At 34.7% G+C, this 18,175-nt stretch overlaps 1 protein-coding gene across 1 annotated transcript; it reads right to left on the bottom strand.

Moving 5' to 3' along the window:
* Window positions 1-385: 385 nt before the first annotated feature.
* Window positions 386-1,321, bottom strand: LOC143682556 (olfactory receptor 2G3-like). The gene has a single exon (XM_077159178.1). It carries the CDS (start codon window positions 1,319-1,321, stop codon window positions 386-388), a length of 936 nt encoding a protein of 311 aa, XP_077015293.1.
* Window positions 1,322-18,175: the final 16,854 nt, after the last annotated feature.

Below are 18,175 nucleotides of genomic sequence, written 5' to 3'. Positions count from 1 at the left end.
ATGGAATAATGTGTATAAAATGTTTTAAGTAATATCACATCAGCAATCTTTTTTAAAGGAAATATTGTAGTAATTTCCTCAAATAAATATGTATTTTTCTCTATTGTGCCCAAATATAGGAACTGTTTTAATTCTGTAACCATATATTTACGCATATGACAGAATGTGAAAGATTTATTATACCCAAGCACAAACACTCACAAAAGAACTTCCATGAGCAATAGAAGTTGAATCTGAATGTGCTTCTTCTATCAGAATATTTTAGCCTTATTTCACATACATACACTTAGAGAGGTAAATGGCATTTTACATTCTTGGGAGAAGTTATTTAACATAATGTTTCTTAAGTAAGCAGAACAGAAAGTCACTGATAAGTGATTTTTCCTTAGGAATTTGGCTCTCTCTTCAGCAGTCTCTTCATGGCTCCTTTCACATCCTTGTTCCTCAGAGTATATATGAGAGGATTGAGGGTGGGAGTCACAACTGTGTAAAAGAGTGTAAGGAACTTGCCCTGGCTGTGGCCATAGGATTGCTTTGGTTGGATGTAAATGGCTGAGCTGGTCCCAAAGAAAAGTGACACCACTAATAGATGGGAACCACAGGTCCTTAGAGCCTTGCGCCAAGCTTGAACTGACTTAATTTTTATCACTGCATGAGCAATGAGTCCATAGGAGATCAATATCAAGGTCATTGGGAGAAGGAGCAGCACTAGTGTGGCCACAAAGAGCTGGACTTCATTCGCGTGGATGTCAACACAAGCCAGATTTATCATGGCAGGCACCTCACAAAAGAAGTGGAGGAGATGGCGATGCCCACAACGGGGAAGTCGAAGAGTGATGGTGCTCTGGATGAGAGTGTTTCCTACACCACTGAGCCATGCTATCCCTGCTAAGCCCTTGCAGAACGATGGGTGCATGACAGAAGTGTAACTGAGAGGTCTACACACAGCCACATAGCGGTCAAATGCCATGATAGTAAGGAGAACACATTCAGTGGAACCCAGCGAGAGGGACACATAGAGTTGTATGGCACAGCCAGTGTATGTGATGGTCTTAGCTGGTCCCTTCAGGTTCCACAATAGCTGTGGGGCAATGCTGGTAGTGAAGCAAAGGTCAAGAAAGGAGAGATTTGTGAGGAAGAAATACATAGGTGTGTGGAGTTTGGAGTCCAGACGGGAGACCAGGATGATGGCTGAGTTGCCAATGAGGGTCAAAAGATAGGATATCAAGACCACCACAAAAAGAACTACCTCCAGTTGTGGCTGATTTGAGAATCCCAGCAAAACAAAATCTCCTTCAGAGGTTAAATTGATTTTCTCCATTGGTCTGTCGAATTAAAACAGAAAAATAGACATTAGAAATTCAACTGATGAAAATATTATCTTCATTTACTTATTTGCAGTGCAATTCAAATAATATTTCATGTAAACTTCTAGATGAAGTTTTTTTTAATGGCTTTTCACAGACAAGGGAAAATAATTAATTTTAAAAAGGTGAACTTTAATGAAGGCATTCTTTTCTATTAACATTTTTTGTTTCAATAAACATTTAACTAATCCTCTTTACTTCTTGAGACAATTCTGTCTCAAGAAGTAAAGAGGACAATACTTCTTGAGACTAATAAAGATTACTGAAAATAATCTACTTAAAGTACAACCAACATCTCCCAGCATGAGCATCTATACAATGCTCTCAGTAGGAGGGACAAGAGAACATGGATACAGAGATTATGAAATACTAAATGAATTATGAGTCATCATTGCCCTTTATTATAGAAAATAGAATACAAAAATATGGAAAGAAATGAGTAGTGAGTCAGGAAAATAATTTGAATACATGAGTGTTCTGTTTTTCATAGACAAGATAGGTTGTGTATCTGACAACTAATTGTCTGATCAGTGAATTATTGAGATCAAACATGGGCAGGTTTTTGTATACAGAGAAACTAAATTGCAATATAATATTGTTTAACAAGTTGATTATTTACATGTGAATTTCATATTTTTTAAAGTTGTTGAATGAAGACGTCTCTGGTACATTTACATAAGTATATGTAACGTAACTCAGGAATGCACAGATTTTCTGAGATAGCAGTAAAATGTATTTCATAAAAATAAGATAAAATTCACCTACAAATACGCAATAGTTGAAGACAGGTACTGTATTTGGAAAAGTCATGAAAAGCAAAATGCATCTTGCTCAGCTCATTTTACATTGTTTTGCACAATAAAAAAAAAACTATAAATTCACCACACCTCTTTATTTACTCATTTGTATGATATTATCACCTATGTCCCAAACTTATCTGCAGCTAAAATAGTATCTGACTAAATTATTTCTTATAAGGAATAAAGAAAGAAAGATTAAGTTGTCATTTTATTCAAGTGTTTTATTATATGAGTAAAACTGTATCTTAAATAGGGAGAATAAGGTTTTAAAATTTTAAATTCTGGAGCTAAATGTTCAGATTCTATTATCTAATAAAAAATTCTTCACTGAGAATGTGAAAATTATCCTATATAGATTCCCACATTCATATTTCTAATGCTGCTAAATGTAAAAATGCTAAATTATCCTGGATTGCTGTGGATTTGTTTTAATATTTAAAATCGTATTTCAATTAATTAAAATATTTTACTTCTGAGATCAAATGGGAGCACAAGGAGTTTCCATCACCTCCAGAAGTAACCCAATTTACATACTTTAAAAATATAAAATTCTTCTTCAATTGGAACTTCTTCAGAATGGAATATCTCCCAAAGTATGAAGTTATATGTTCCTTAATTTCTGTATTCAGAAATCAGGTATTAATGAATTTTCTAATTGTTATCAAATTTCAAAGTCACTTGATCTGATATGATGCTGGATTTGGAAGCAGCTTGAGAAACGGTGTTTTCCAGTTTTCAGATTGTACAATATAAACTTAATATTAATGTAAGGGCTTATATGTGTCCTACTTATGTCAGAATCAGAAATGAGATCAAAATAATGTAATTAACCTTCCCATTTCTTTCCATTGCAACATTCCAAATGATTTTTAAAGCTTTTGGATTATGAGGAATCATGCAAGGAGGTCCTACCACTACATCCCATACCTTGGTTGATATTGAATCCTGTTCATGTGGAATAGTAATGACTTCCTCCATCCAGTACAAGAAGCTCAGTAAGATAAACTGAGATGTGGAGGCATCACCTTTTGCTGTGGTTCAAGTCTGAGAACCGGGTCTTAACAGATCTGAGGAGCATGACCAGAGATTGGAGTTTGGAGTTTGAAATGTGTATGTGTGTGTATGTGTGTGTGTGTATGAAATTTTAACCCAGCAAAGATTTAAAGGACAATTTTTCCCTGTCTGAAAGCTTACAAAATCCAGAATATGAATGGGTGCAAGGATAGCTCAGTGGGAGAATTTGTACCTGCCATTGGGAGACCTAAGTTTGATTCCTCACCCATGCACTTCCCAACACAAATGAAAACAAACAAGCAAACAAAAAAATCAACAAAATGGTGCTGCAATAATGTACTCACACGGAAAAAAAGAATGAAATATGACCCCAGCCATACAGTATTTTAAAAATCTAGAATTTGAACAACTGTCAAACGCTGTTTGGAAGAAGAAATCTGTAGAAGAATAATATTTTCCTTTTGACGAAAAGATCAGGAGTTTTTCTTCCCCCAAACATTTCGTGATTCTTCCTGCTCTAGGAACAGTAATGACTTCATCTGAGATAGATTCATGAAGGTAGACTTCAGAAAGAATTCCTGAAAGGAGATCTGAGAAGAGGCAAAGTGAGCCATGGAAGGAAGGAGCTGGGTCAGTCAATATTGATCAGTGTAACTGGTGGCAACACAAGAGGGAGGAAGATGTGGTAAGATTAGAAAATAAGACAGGTGACTTCAATCCTCTAAATCAACCCCTTTCTCCCTTTTACCTTTCCCAATGTGTAGAGAAGAAAACCAGTGATGTGAGTTTAGTATATTAGAGTTTCTCTCCTGAAGCCATTGTCACTGCCCTATAACCATGTGGGAGGCTAACATAAATATTTACTCAGCAATATTCCCTGGAGAAAAACACATCATAAACTTGAAAGGGATATAGGATACAGATTCTCTCAAGACGTTGGGGATCTGTATCTCTAATTTGCTAATTATTATGGAGTTATGTAATGTCCAGAACAGAGGTTTCTCATGAGAACTCAAGAACGAGGGTATTTCTCAACTGGACATTTGCTGTATCTCCGGTCAGACTACTCATAGACCAACTCTTCCACACATACCCAACACCCTCTAGTACATATGCTTTATATTGACTTCTATGAATTAAGAAAAGGGAAAAAGCAAATGTCTTTCCTAGGAAAAGTTAACTATATAATGGAGTGAAAAAAACTGATTTCTATTTTATAAACAAATATTGTCATTAATAATCATAAACAATTTTCCATTTCAGTAAATATTAACCATAACACAGATGTACCAAATTATTTGAATCAATTCTAAATTATTGGTCATTACTTTTATTTTTAATTTGACTGTAAATTCTAAATGTTACTGATTAATAGTTTTATAATTAAATATGTGCACACGTTACTACATATTTACTTCTAGATTATGTATGAACTAGAAATATAACATTGTTATATTTAAAGGACTTGAAAAGTAATCCATCTATTTCTCAATTTGTGCACACAGTTCCTCTGCCCATTCCAATTCAGTGATCATGTTTGTTTTATAATCTGCTTGTTGAAAAATTACACATCATCCTTGTTCTGGTTTGCTTTATAAAAGCTTTCTTAACTGAGGTTTATACAAGTATGCATCTGTGTTTTCTGCCCATTTCCCTATTAAGGTTTATATTTTGCAGTGTATTCTTTACATATTTAATTTCCTTAGGCATATTTTAGTTATATTGATGTCAGAGATAATTTTACCATAATTATTTGTGAATTATTTTTAACTAATGTATAATTTCCTCACTGATTAACAATATAAGATTTACTACATTTGATCATTTCAGACATGCATATTTGTATTTAAGTTGATGTTTCTTTCAGCAATGTATCAATTCTAGAGATATAACTAGTAATTATATTAATTCTTGCATATTCTATTTTGCTTCTATTACTGTCTTTTAATTTCATATGCCTATTATTTTACAAAGCTTATCTAGGGCGATTTTTCAGAATTGCTATCCAATTACTGGATATCTAAATGTATATGTATGTATATGCAGGCATATATATGTCTGTATATATGCATGTGTGCATTTGCAATATATTCCTATTCTTTTTTTTTTTTTTTTGCACTGGCAGGCACCAGAAAGCATCCCACCTATTCTTTAGTCCTTATTTTCTCAAGATATTGTTTTACTATACCATATGATTTTTTGTGTATCGTATTAATTGCATATTTGTGATAGATTCATCTTCACATGTTCCTGTTCTAATTTTTATGAATAAATTTTTATAATTTCTAATATTACCTTAGTGAATAGCACCTTCTGTCATTTTTAAAACTTCATCTTTTTACTGTTCAATACTATTACCTTAAATTCTTTTACCTCATTCTCTTTTGCATTTATAAATTTGGTCATTTTTTAATTTCATCTTTTTATGTTATTTATATCCCTTGTGCATAGTGCTAGGTTCATATTTTTTTCACTACAAAATTACAGAGGTTCATTCATTTTTTTCCCATAGTTTTTCAAAATAGAAATCTAGTACCAGTATGATATCCCTTATTTTTAGGGAACCTGTTTTCTCTTTCTGGAAATTTGTAAGGCTTCCTTTTTATCCTTGGAATTCAGAGGATATTCTTCAATTTTGCAAATGGCTTTTTGTCTTTCAATTTTTATTGCTTGAATTTTAATGCATCATTTAAAGCTGAAAAAAATGATTCTTCAGTTTTCAGTATCTCCTAAGTTTTCTCTCATAATTCCTATCTTTTATCTATTCATTTATATCCTGGCTTATTTCTTTAATTTGATTTGCCAAATTGTTATTGCATCTATTTAATAATCTCTTCAAATATGGACAATCATAGCTTACCTTCCAAGAGTTCTTTTATGCTTTCTAGTTGCTAAATTTTCACAGCAAGCTGAATTGCCGTATGTAAAATATTTAAAGACATTAAGGGTTTAAACTTCATAAGAGTTTTTGTGAGAATCTACAATGGATCTTGAATGTTTTAGGGGGATTTTATTCTTTCTTTTCCTCCATCCTGTGTAACCAGTGCAATGTATTAGAAAATAGACTCTAGCTAAAGAAAAAATGTAAATGAAAATGTTGCAGAAATGGATGTGTTATGTTGTCAGTCTAGGTAAAATATATATATATATTTAGGCATTACTTCTACTCCACATTGCACAGGAGTGCCAAACTATCCTAGTCAAAAAAAGAAGGCAACAACAACAACCAAAAGAAGGCAAAATGATTGAAAAGAAAGAAAAAAGATTGTTACTTACAGAAAATCCCTTTGGGCATGTAGGAAAATTTTTAAATAGGCAAATTATTAGAATTTAAGAATGAGAAGTCACACACAACAGTACACCCCATATGATTCCACGTAGATAAAATTCAAAATCAGGCAAAAGTAAACTATAAGTAAAAAATCATGGGAATGCTGGTGGGTGCTGGCATTAGCAAACGTGAAAGTATTCTCGTGTTCACTTTGCAGGAATTCATAGGTCCTGATCCCTTAGTGGACTGGATAAATCTACACTCTACTCCTCACATTGTGATTCTAATTTTCTTAATCTATTAAATATTCATATCCACAATCACCCACATATAATTTCCTCACATTTTGAACATTTAAAAAAGGCAGAATATTCCCCATATTTAGTTTTAAATATGGGGCCATATTTATGACTTTTTGACTTGTGCTTAAATCTTGCTGGCAACTAATTTTCAAGAACTGTCATAATTTTAGCTGTATGTGATAATGTCTTTACTTCATATCCACCATAGCCTGTACACTAATTTCACTGAATTTGTACATAATATTTACTTTCATTTTATTTCTTATGTTATGGCATATAATGAAAGGAGTCCATTTGGGGGATCCTCTCAAAGTTATACATGAGGGAAACGTTTCTTACGTGCAGGTTAGTTTGACCCTCCCACCCCTTCTGAAATTTCTTGTTCTTTGTATAACTTGGAATTTACACTTGATGTCAATATCCAATTTTCCTTCTTAATCTTAAATGCATATTTCTATTCCATGGCATCGCAAAGCTTCTTCCACTAACTTGTTTGCACAAGACGTTAACAAATGTTGCTCAACTAAATGTTTTGTGCCCAAATTATTTGGGGATATTCTGGAGGAATCTAATGAAAGTTAGCATATCTTTAACTATATAACTGTACTTTGAGAATTTCTTTGAGGAGTATAGCCATGGTCTCTTAAACTTATTTGACTAGAGAAACTTTGAAAAAGTCTGGAAAATGCCGACCAAATAAAGAAAATGTTACTACTAAGTGTTCTGTTGTAGTCTCCTTGAAACAGAACCCACATAATGAAAATTTTTCTGTTGATATATATTGCTGAGGGTAAGAAGTTTTATTTTAACTTTTCTAAGATTTTACTGTAACATGAATTGAAGTATTAAAAGCCTGCTAGATTGAAGATGGAAGTGTTCAAAGTAATTCTTTCCATATTCTTTCTTCATGAAAGCTTTATTCTTGGTCACTTTTATGCTTGGTAATAATTGATCTTTTGGGACTATGTGGTCCCAAGGTTCCATTCTGGACTTGATATCATTTTCTGCTATTGTTAAAATCTTCACTGTTTGATGGCTCCAAAAATTAACACTTCCATCCCAAACCTGGTCTTGATTTCAAAAATCTGTGTTCAGGATTTCTTGTTTTGGGGAAGCACATGCCTAAATACCACACTATTATCTTGTGAAACTAATTAGGGGAGTGAAGGGACAGAATTTTCAGAGAGATGAGCAATTAATGAGTACCACATCCTTTCTCTGGTACATCAGCATAAACGACAAATTATCCATATAGAGAAAACATGATTATTATTTTTTTCAACTGCTCATATAACATTCCCAACTCACACTAACCAATAATTCACCTAGCTTTCATACTTGCCTTCCATGGAGTGTTTTTATGACTGAATATCATATTAACTTGACTTATTATTTTATAAGGCAGTTCTTTTTGAGATAATTGTGTATATAGTTGTCTTAATTTTGAAGAAGGTACATTCTGGAGGGAGAAATACAGGGAAAAAAAAAGGTGGTCTTCTATGTTTTGAGAATTTTTTTCTCATTTTCAGCTTTTTAAATCCATTCCAATTATCCAGCTCATTTAAAGATTGAAGATATGAACTCCTTCTGATATACTAATAAATTTAGGTACATATATGTTACTGAAGCAAATTGTTTATGTTTACATATTTGTATATGTATACATGTGTTCTTACTCCTTTTCTCTAGAATATTGTATTTTCTCAGTAATGGTAGAGAATTGGAAAAGTTCCAGACATATTCAAATATAGAGTTGAAATTGTGGGATGCAATAAATCTTAATTTCGTGTATTCTATTTTCCTAAGGAAAAGTGAATTAGTGGACCAGGGTTGAGTTATTATAAATAGAGACATGATAATTGTATCAGAAGATAAGTTCCTAAATATATACATGTATATACACATATGTATATATATATATTTTTTTTCAATTATCTGTAACTATTATTTACCATCAGAAAAACCCTAACATGTCTTGGAAGTAGGCTTCACAGCAGGACATTTTAAAGAACTGGCCTTATATTCCCGGAGATATTGACACATCCTGGCTAAATAATTGAGGGGGGTATCCTTTGAAATAGTTATTATTTTAGAGTACACTATTGTGTGTGTTATATTGCTTTGTGTTTAATATTTAATATATGTTGTAAAAACATATTTTTCTGGTTGAGATGAATAATAAGGAGAATAAAAGATTAATAGAGTCAGTAAAGGCACTAGTTTATTCAAGTTACGTTTATTTGATACATACTATGTTCCAAAAATAGGCCTACATTCTGATGATACTAAGAAAAATATTTATGGAACTTATTTTTGCCCATTAGAAGTTTTTTTTCCCATTTGAGTAGACATGGTATTCTCAACAAATTGTCCTTTTGCAAATAACAAACAATTATAAACAAGATAGTACTGTATTTCTGAAGAGAAATGGTTTGTAAAAAGTAGATTTGGGTGTTTCCTAGAAGATGCTGGTCCAGAGATAAATGTTAACCAGATGAGTAGAATTTGTTTTGGGTAAAGGAAATGGGATAGTCATAGCAAGGAGGAGACATAGACTCGGCAAAGATTTGAATCAGAATTTGGACTTTATGTGAGCAGAGTAGTAAAAGGATTATTTGGCCAGAACAAATTATAAACATTGAGTGATAATTCTGAAAACATAAAGGAGAGTAGAAATTGTCCAGACCATAAAACTCAATGCTGAGGTTTATGAATTTCATATTTTAACAAATTGAGAGCTGGATAGATAGAAAAATACTCAGTATAAACCTTTACATGGAAAATGTTTAGTGTAGTCTTCAGTAGTTAGGAAACTGCCTATTATGATCACTTCACTCAAGGAGGCTTGGGTTATTTTAAGCATAAAGAGCTCTTGTTGAAACAGTTTGTTATTGGTCTAATATCAACCACAAAAAAAACTTATTCTCTGTTTCCAGAAACACTCCCAGTACTGCCAGCAGGGCAATGCAAGGAAAATCATCTCGTAGTCTGATAACCAGTGCTTTCTTATCCTTCAAAAATAAGCCTAAAAGAAGGTAGGACTTCTAAGATAAGAGAGCAGATTGAGCAAACAGCTTTTCCTCTTCTCTGTTTTACCTTCTGCTTTCTTCTGGATCCTGGCCATTTATTTGCCTCTTCAAGTTATAAAAGCTAAAAACATCCTTCTCACTCTGAACTGGGCTTGGAAATTTTTCTCTCAGTTCCTTACATGTACATCTGTAATAATAATAAACTCACTTTCTCACCAAGACAAAGAGACTTGTTTTCGTATTTGATGTGGAATCAGGCAAGCATAACTATTAAAAGCCATGCTTTCTGATGGTAACAATTTGGACTACCACCAGGATCCCTGGTGCTTTAAGTAGAGCCCTGATCTGTGTCTTATCAGTCACAGGGCTCTCTTGTAGGCCTAGAAGCTCTTGTGCCTAGCAATTGCCTCAGAAATTTTTCTCATGGATGGGGACTAGAGGGTCTGGGTGGAGGCATCTGCCATGTATGGACGCTAGGCTCATCTGGGTGAAAGTGACTTTGCAATCAAGACTTTTGCTTGTTTGGGTAAGTGTGTAATCTTTTGTTTGTCATGCTCACTTTTCTTTCCTTGGTTTTACTTAGCCTATTGTGTGAAAAGACTACTGAGTGGATTCAGGGTGGATTCAGGGTCATGCATGCAGACTTAGTGGGATTGAGCCCCACTAGCTGTGACCCCAGATTTGTGGTTCTTTTGATTTTGCACAGTTCATGTAGTTTACAGTGGTGTGGGGAACCAGTCATGTTTAAGGAGCTCCTGCTCTGGTGTTCTATGATTACTGTTAGAATTGTCTAGCCACTGGGAAACTCTCAAAGTTTGCTGGCTCCATCTCCCCTGGGAACTACTCTTAATGATTGGTCTAAGTTTGAAGCATGTTATTTAAAGAAGAAATTGTTAGTACATTATTGCAACTCTGTATGGCCACAATATAAATTAAGTAAAAAGTGGAGTGGCCAGAAAATGGGACTCCTGACCTTCAGGTAATTATCCAATTAAAAATGTATTACAGGGTGGGCCATCGTGGCTCAGCAGGCCAAGTTCTCACCTGCCATGCTGGAGACTGGGGTTCAATTCCTGGAACCTGCCCATTCAAAAAAAGAAAAAAAAATGTATTACAGTGTGGTGCAACATGGATCAGTGACAGAATTCTTGTCTGCCATGCTGGAGACCCAAGTTCGATTTCTGGAGACTGTCCAGGCAAAAAAAAAAAATGTATTACAAGGGGGTGCAAGGGTAACTCAATGGAAAAATTCTCACGGGCCATGCAGGAGACCCAGGTTCGATTCCTGGTCCATGCGCATTCTGCTCCCCCCCCCAAAAAAAAACAAACAAGCAAAATAAACCAACAAAACTTCAACAAATGGTGCTGCAATAACAGGATACTCACGTGGAAAAATAATGAACTATGGCCCTGCCACATAGTATACAAAAAAATGTATCATAAGAACAAAATTGGATGAAATTTAATAACCATAACAGATGCACTCCTGCTGCAGTCAGCTGGTTGTTACATGCACTATGGCTAGGTATAGCACACAGTCTCAAGAAAGAAAGAGAAATCCACAAGTTAAAGGAAAAATTGTAATTAGGAAGAGATATGTGGGCTTGCATTGCTGCTTTAGTAACAAGCTTTCCATAGCAATTCAATAAGAGAAATAATGATAGAAATGCTGACCTGTCAGTTTTAAGACTAGAAGGTCAGAAAAAAAGACCTTGCCAAAGGTTAGAGCTCTTCTAGCTAAAAAAAATAAAATAAAAGAGTATTGGGATTCAAAAACCTGGAATCCCTGGGAGAACATCAAAACATAACTGATACTGGGTGGGCAATGGTGGCTCAGTGGTAGAGTCCTTGCCTGCCATGCTGGAGACCCAGGTTCAATTCCAGGAGCCTGTCCATGCCAAAAAATAAAAAAAATGAAAAAAAACTAATACCAAAAAAAAAAAATTGATGAAAGTGCAAAATTGTGAGACTGATACAAACTGTCTTTAGCAGCCCTCTCTGGCCAGTAAATTAAACTATAGTGATGAGGAAATTCTCTACCAGGTAATTAACTAAATAGGGAAAATTGGAAAAGCTTCTCCTCCTAGTAACCAAGAATCAAATGCTTTAGTACATAACCTCCTAAAATGTCCCACACCTGCTGAGGAGGCTTCCTTATGATACATAAAACTGGGTGGTAGAGGAGCAGCCACAGGGTAGCAACTAGCAAAATCATTAGGAATCACTCTCAAATACTATGTTTTTTTTTTTTTTTTTTTTAAAGAGAGAGGGAGGAAGGAAAGACAGAGAGAAGGAAGGAAGGGAGGAAGAAAGGGAAACATCTTTAAACATTTTCTTGTTTTATTGTATTTTGTTTGTTTGTTTGTTTTTTACATGGGCTGGGGCCGGGAATCGAACCGAGGTCCTCCGGCATGGCAGGCAAGCACTTTGCCCGCTGAGCCACCGCGGCCCGCCCTCAAATACTATGTTTTAATAACTGTTATACAATATTCTGAAACTTGTTCTGGCTTCACCCTCATTCAGTAATCTATAGCAGTGGACGTATTCATAAAGTTAATATTTTCCTAAGAGATTTAACAAAACTGTAAAGGTGAAATACATTCATTTATTAAATCATTGTTTTATTGGGGGGGATAACAATGTGATACCTTTATGTTCCATAAATCCTTGTCAAAAAAATTGTACGTTACTGTTTCAAAATGTATTGTCTGAAGTGTTTTAAGTATTTAGCATTATTATGACAAGTTTGATCTTAATGTTAACTGTATGTTGTAAGATGTTTGCTTGAAAAGAATTTCCAGAATCATTTTTGTAACTTATGTGTGTAAGATATAACAGATGTGTCTTTATTGAAAGGGGAAAAAAAAGTAATTTTATCTTAAATGACTGGTCATTATAAATTAAGAAAAAGAAAAAATGTAAAAAAAAAAAACCTAAGTACAGAAAGTTCATAGAAAAGGAAATGATAGTCAAAGTTCAGAAAGATTTGATGGGTCTATCTATAATGATTTTTAAAGACTCAGCATCAAATAATATACTAATGCAAAACTAAAATTTCATTTTCTTAAAGTAGAAAAGGTTTTTTTCTCAACAATCAGTGTAAAAGACAAAAAGTTTTTGTTCCATCAGAATAACATCATGTATTTTATGTTGATTTTATCATGTCCGTGGATGTCTAAGTATCAATTCTTCTCATGTAAAGGAGCTAAGTCTTTTCTTTAAACTTATTTAAATGAAAAAAAAGCATTGTTTCAAGGCTACAACTTTGAACATTTTGCTTTATCAAAATCAAACTTTAAAGTTTGATATCTTTTAATTCAAAAGTTTTTAAGTACTTATTCTTTCACTTTTAAAAAATGAAGTAGTAAAAATACTTAAGTTCATTTGATATGATATAAGTTACATAAAAATTTAAGACAATATTATAAAAATTAAAAGAGATTTTCTGATCTATTTGTTACTGATCTTCAAAATATTAGACAAGATAGTGCACTAGTTATGATTTTAGTTATTTTAAAGATGTTATAAGTCACAGAAACCAACAAATTTTCTTGTCAGTTACATTGTTTTACTCAGATGTTTCTCTGAAAGAGCTTGCAGGCAACTACAGGTGAAAGCTTTATCAACAACTACAAGAAAAAGGCTTTTAAAAGAAAGCAGAGCAATTATATAAATTATGTTTTACCTATTAACTAACATAACTCTAGTAAAAATGTAAGGAAGAAATTGGATTGCTGTTTTAACTGAAGTACTTATATGTTTAAACCAGGATTTTAGTACTATATACAGTGTATCATCATCTGAGTTATTGGCTAGAACCATTTCTGTGGTCCCTAAAACTACAATGTTATTCACCACATCACATGGACATGCTCCAGAAGTAGATGGGAACATCCTGTTATTTTAAAAAAAACACCTTGTTAGTAGAGACACTTTTATCTCTATCTGAAAAAGATTCAGTCACTTTAGCTATTGAGTGGACACAATCTCCAGATGACCTTTGTTGCATAGTGTCAGAGGGCACTGTGACACAGTCTGAAGGAAACCTGGACCCCACTATCCTGTTTTCCAGAGGACCTACAATGCTGCACTACTACAAGTGTACAAGAACACAGATCCTAGAGTTATTACTGCCAGACTGATTTGGTTAAAACTCTAAAAGACACAATTAGGATTAAGGCCTGCTCCAATGAGAGGACACCATGTATAGTATTGTAAGCTTAATACCCAATGCAGCTCAGGGAAAAAACTTGTGTATTGATCAGTAATAATGCTGCACATGTATACCAAAAAAATAAATGACAATATCTCTTCAACACAAAATTGTATGCAAAAAATATTAATCATATTAACAATTAAAATAAACTCAACCCATTTTTCTAGGTGGTTAATGAATTTACCTATAAAATCAAAAGTAATAGTAGCATAGTTTTTATTTTGTTTCATATATTCATCTTGCTGTTGCTTAAATTGTATCTGTGGGTGTGTGTTCAGAGCATCTTCCAGACTAAACTAACAAACTTCATTGCCCTTGCTCAGCAGCAAGAAATTTCAGAATATTGGAAATTCCCCCTCTTTCCCTTTATAAAAAAATGTTTTGGGGGATGCCACTTCTTAAGAATAAGAAAATATTACATAAAAGAGAGGGGATTTGGTAGCTGTATAGATAGAAAAAAATACTCAGTATAATCTTTTAGTAGGAAAATGCTTGATATAGTCTTCAATGGCTAGAAAATTGCTTATTATGATCACTTCACTCAAGCAGCCTTGAGTTATTTTAAACATAAGAAGCTCTTGTTGAAATAGCTTGCTGTTGATCTAATCTCAAAAATAGAATCTTGTGCTCTGTTCCCAGAAATCCTCCCAGTATTGTCAACAGGACAATGTAAGGAAAATTCAACATATGGTCTGATAACCAGTGCCTTTTTATCTTTGAAAAGCATGCCTGAAAAGGGGGAAAACTTCTAAGATATCAGGACAGGCTGACCACACAGCTTTTCTTCTATTTTTTCTTTTCTGCTTTCTTCTAAATCCTGGCCATTTCTTTGTCTGTTTGAGTTATAAAAACCCAAATCACCCTTGTCTGAACTGATATGGAAAAATTTCTCCCCGGTTCTGAATATGTGTGTCTGTGTCTTACTTTGCCTGCTGCTGGGACGCAATATACCAGAATTGGAATGACTTTATAAAGGGGAATTTAATAAGTTACAAATTTACAAATCTAAGGCCATTAAAATATTTAAACTAAGTCACCCAAGGAAAAATACCTTGATTCAAGATATGCTAAAGGGTTTGGAACAGCTCTGTCAGCTGGGAAGTCATGTGATTGGCATCTCCTGTTCCCTTTCTCCTGGGGTCCATTGCTTTCAACCTCTCTTCCTATGGAGGTTCCTCTGCTTGCTTCTTCAGGGCAAGACCTCTCTTGGTCTCCTTGGCTCTCTCCAGGATTTGTCTTGTACAACATCTCATGGAAATGTCTGCTGGGCTCCAAGAATCTCCAAACATCCATGTCTCTGTTCTCCAAGTGTTGACATCTATGTCAGATTCTGAAATTTCTGTCTGCTGTGAGGCTTCTATTGTTTCTGTCACTTCTAGCTCTCTCCACAATGTTTCCTCTTTTAAAGGATCCCAATAAACAAATCAAGACCAGCCTGGGATGGTTGGAGTCATATTTCCATCTAATCAAAAGTCACACCCACAATTGGATTTGTCAAAATCTGTGGGAATAATCTAATCAAAATATTTCAGCCTACAGAATTGAATAAGAATTAAAATATGTAGTTGTTCCCACATTATTGGATTAGGATTAAAATATGGCTCTTCTAGGGTACTTAGTACTTTCAAGCTGGCACATTCCACCCTCTGGACTCTAAAAAAAACATGTCTTTCCCATAAACGAAATACAATCACTCCATCCCATCACAATATCACAAAGTCTTAAAACATTTCAGTGACAATATAAATATAATATACATTTAAAGCAAGTACAAAATGTCATCAAAATTTCTCACAGGCATGTGAGAGCATTTTTATGTTCTTCTGATTTTGAATCTTTAAAACTCAGAGCAAGGTATCTGCTGCCAATATTCAAAGGAGAGAGAAGGGATAGTCATAGGACACAAATTCTCATTTCCACAGGGAGAAATTAGAAGGAACACTGGGGTCATTGGGCCCAAACAGTTCTGGAAATTTGTAGGGAAAACTCCATCAGATTTCAAAGTCTGAGAGTCATTTATCCTTGGGATCTAGAAAGCAGCAATCCTATCCTTTCCAAGAGCCTATGCAGAAGTCTTGCTTTCTCTCCAAATGGTGAAGTAAGTTGCAACACTGGGGCTCATTGGGGGAGCCAACATTTTCTTGGCTCCACTCTCTCCATACATCAAGGCCATACCTGGACTCTCTGCCATCTCCAGAATACACACTAAACCCTTCAGAAAGATGGGTTGGTAGCTAGGCTTCCCCAACTCCCAGTTTATGCAGTCCACCCTTTCCAAGGCCTGAAGTGGCATAACTCTTCCTGAATGACAAAGCAGAAGGCATATCCTCAGGTTTTGGGGCAAACTTACCTTCTGTATGTATATGTGTGGGTCCACTTTCCTGGCTTTAGGTTTCCTGGCTCCAGACCTTACCTTCCATGGTTCTGTTTCTGAAGTTATTTTTACTTCAATTTGTCCCTTTTCTATCCATTTTAGTCCAGACTGACAGTAGTTCTATTTATACAGATCCCACAACACTTTTGTTGGTTTTCTATGAAATGCACTGGGATCATGTCCATCAGATGAAAAGACTTTCCAAAAATCCTTTCTGGTTAAGTCAATCTCCAATTATGGCTATTTTTCTGAAGTAGTTGGCTGCTTCCATGTTTGCCCAAATCCTCACATGGGGCCCTATCAATTGGGGTTTCACTTTTTGGAAGCCCAGAATTTTCCTGACCACCAGTTTCTGTTTTCTTTCTACACAAGAGTTAGATTCTCAACTTATCTCTTTCTTCTCACATTTTACTGTTAGCTGAAAAGAGAAACCAAGCAGTGCTTTTGGCATTTAACTTGGAAATTTCTTCTGCTTAATATCCAAGTTCATCACTCTCAAATTCTGCCTCCCGTCTGCAAAGAATGCCTTCTTTCCAACTTGGAATCACATGTTCATTATTTCTGCCTTAAGCCTCAACAGAGTTATCCTTAGATTCCACATTTCTACCAATAGTATCTTCAAATCATTCTATTCCTTCTCTATCAAGCACCCCACATGTCTTCCAGAGCCTTCCCTTTATCCATTTAAAAAGTCATTCCAACAGTTTTAGTATTTGCAAACTATTGCACCCTAGTCCTCTGGTACCAAAATCTGTTCTAGTTTGAAAGCTACCAAAATGCAATATACCAGAATTGGAATGGCTTTTATAAAGGGGAATTTAATAATTCACAGTTCTAAGACCATGAAAATGTCCAAACTAAGGCATCCAAGGAAAGATACCTTAATTCAAGATAGGCTGATCATTTGGAACAGCTCTGTCAACTGGGAAGTCACGGGGCTGGCATCTCCTGTTCCATTGCTCCTGGGGTCCATTGCTTTCTGCCTCTCTTCCTGTGGGTTTCTCAACTTGCTTCTCCAGGGAAAGACCTCTCTTGGTCTTCTGTGGTTCTCTCAAGGTATTGTCTTACACAACATCTCATGGCAACATCTGCTGGGCTCTAAGAATCTTTAAACATCCGTGTCTCTATTCTCCAAGTGTGTTGACATCTATGTCAGCTCTGCTCTGAAGTTTATTTCAGCTTTGAGGCTTCTATTATTCCTGGCTGTCTCCACAATGTTTCCTCTTTTAAAGGATTCCAGTAAACTAATCAAGACCAGCCTGGAATGGGTGGATTCACATCTCCATTTAATCAAAAGTCATCCCTCCATGGAGATAATCTAATCAAAAGATTCCACCCTGAAGTATTAAATCAGGGTTAAAAAAAAAAAAAGCAATGGCTTCTTCAAGATTGGATCAGGATTAAAACATAGCTTTTCTAAGATACATATACTTCAAACCAGCACAATCTGTAATAAACTCACTTTCTCACCAACATAATAGAGACTTGTTTTTCTGTTTCATGCAGAATCATGTGGGCTTAACCAACAAAGACTGTGTTCTCTGATGGTAACAAAATGGAAATTGTATTCTGATGGACATCCTATTTTTATATAGTTTTGATAGTCGTATAGAGAATGGAATGAGGACTATGAACTGAAAAGTAAGAAACACCTCTGATTCTTTTTCTTTCTAGGATTCTATATGTGAAATGTATTTTTAAATTGAATGACAGAAGGATAGCTTGGTTAAAATTCATAAAACATGCAAAATATCATCACATTCAAATTTAAAATTTGGATAATTGTGACATGATGGATCTAA

Source organism: Tamandua tetradactyla, chromosome 5, assembly GCF_023851605.1.
Source record: "Tamandua tetradactyla isolate mTamTet1 chromosome 5, mTamTet1.pri, whole genome shotgun sequence".
Taxonomy (NCBI): Eukaryota; Metazoa; Chordata; class Mammalia; order Pilosa; family Myrmecophagidae; genus Tamandua; species Tamandua tetradactyla.
This window is presented reverse-complemented; position numbering and strand designations above follow the sequence as displayed.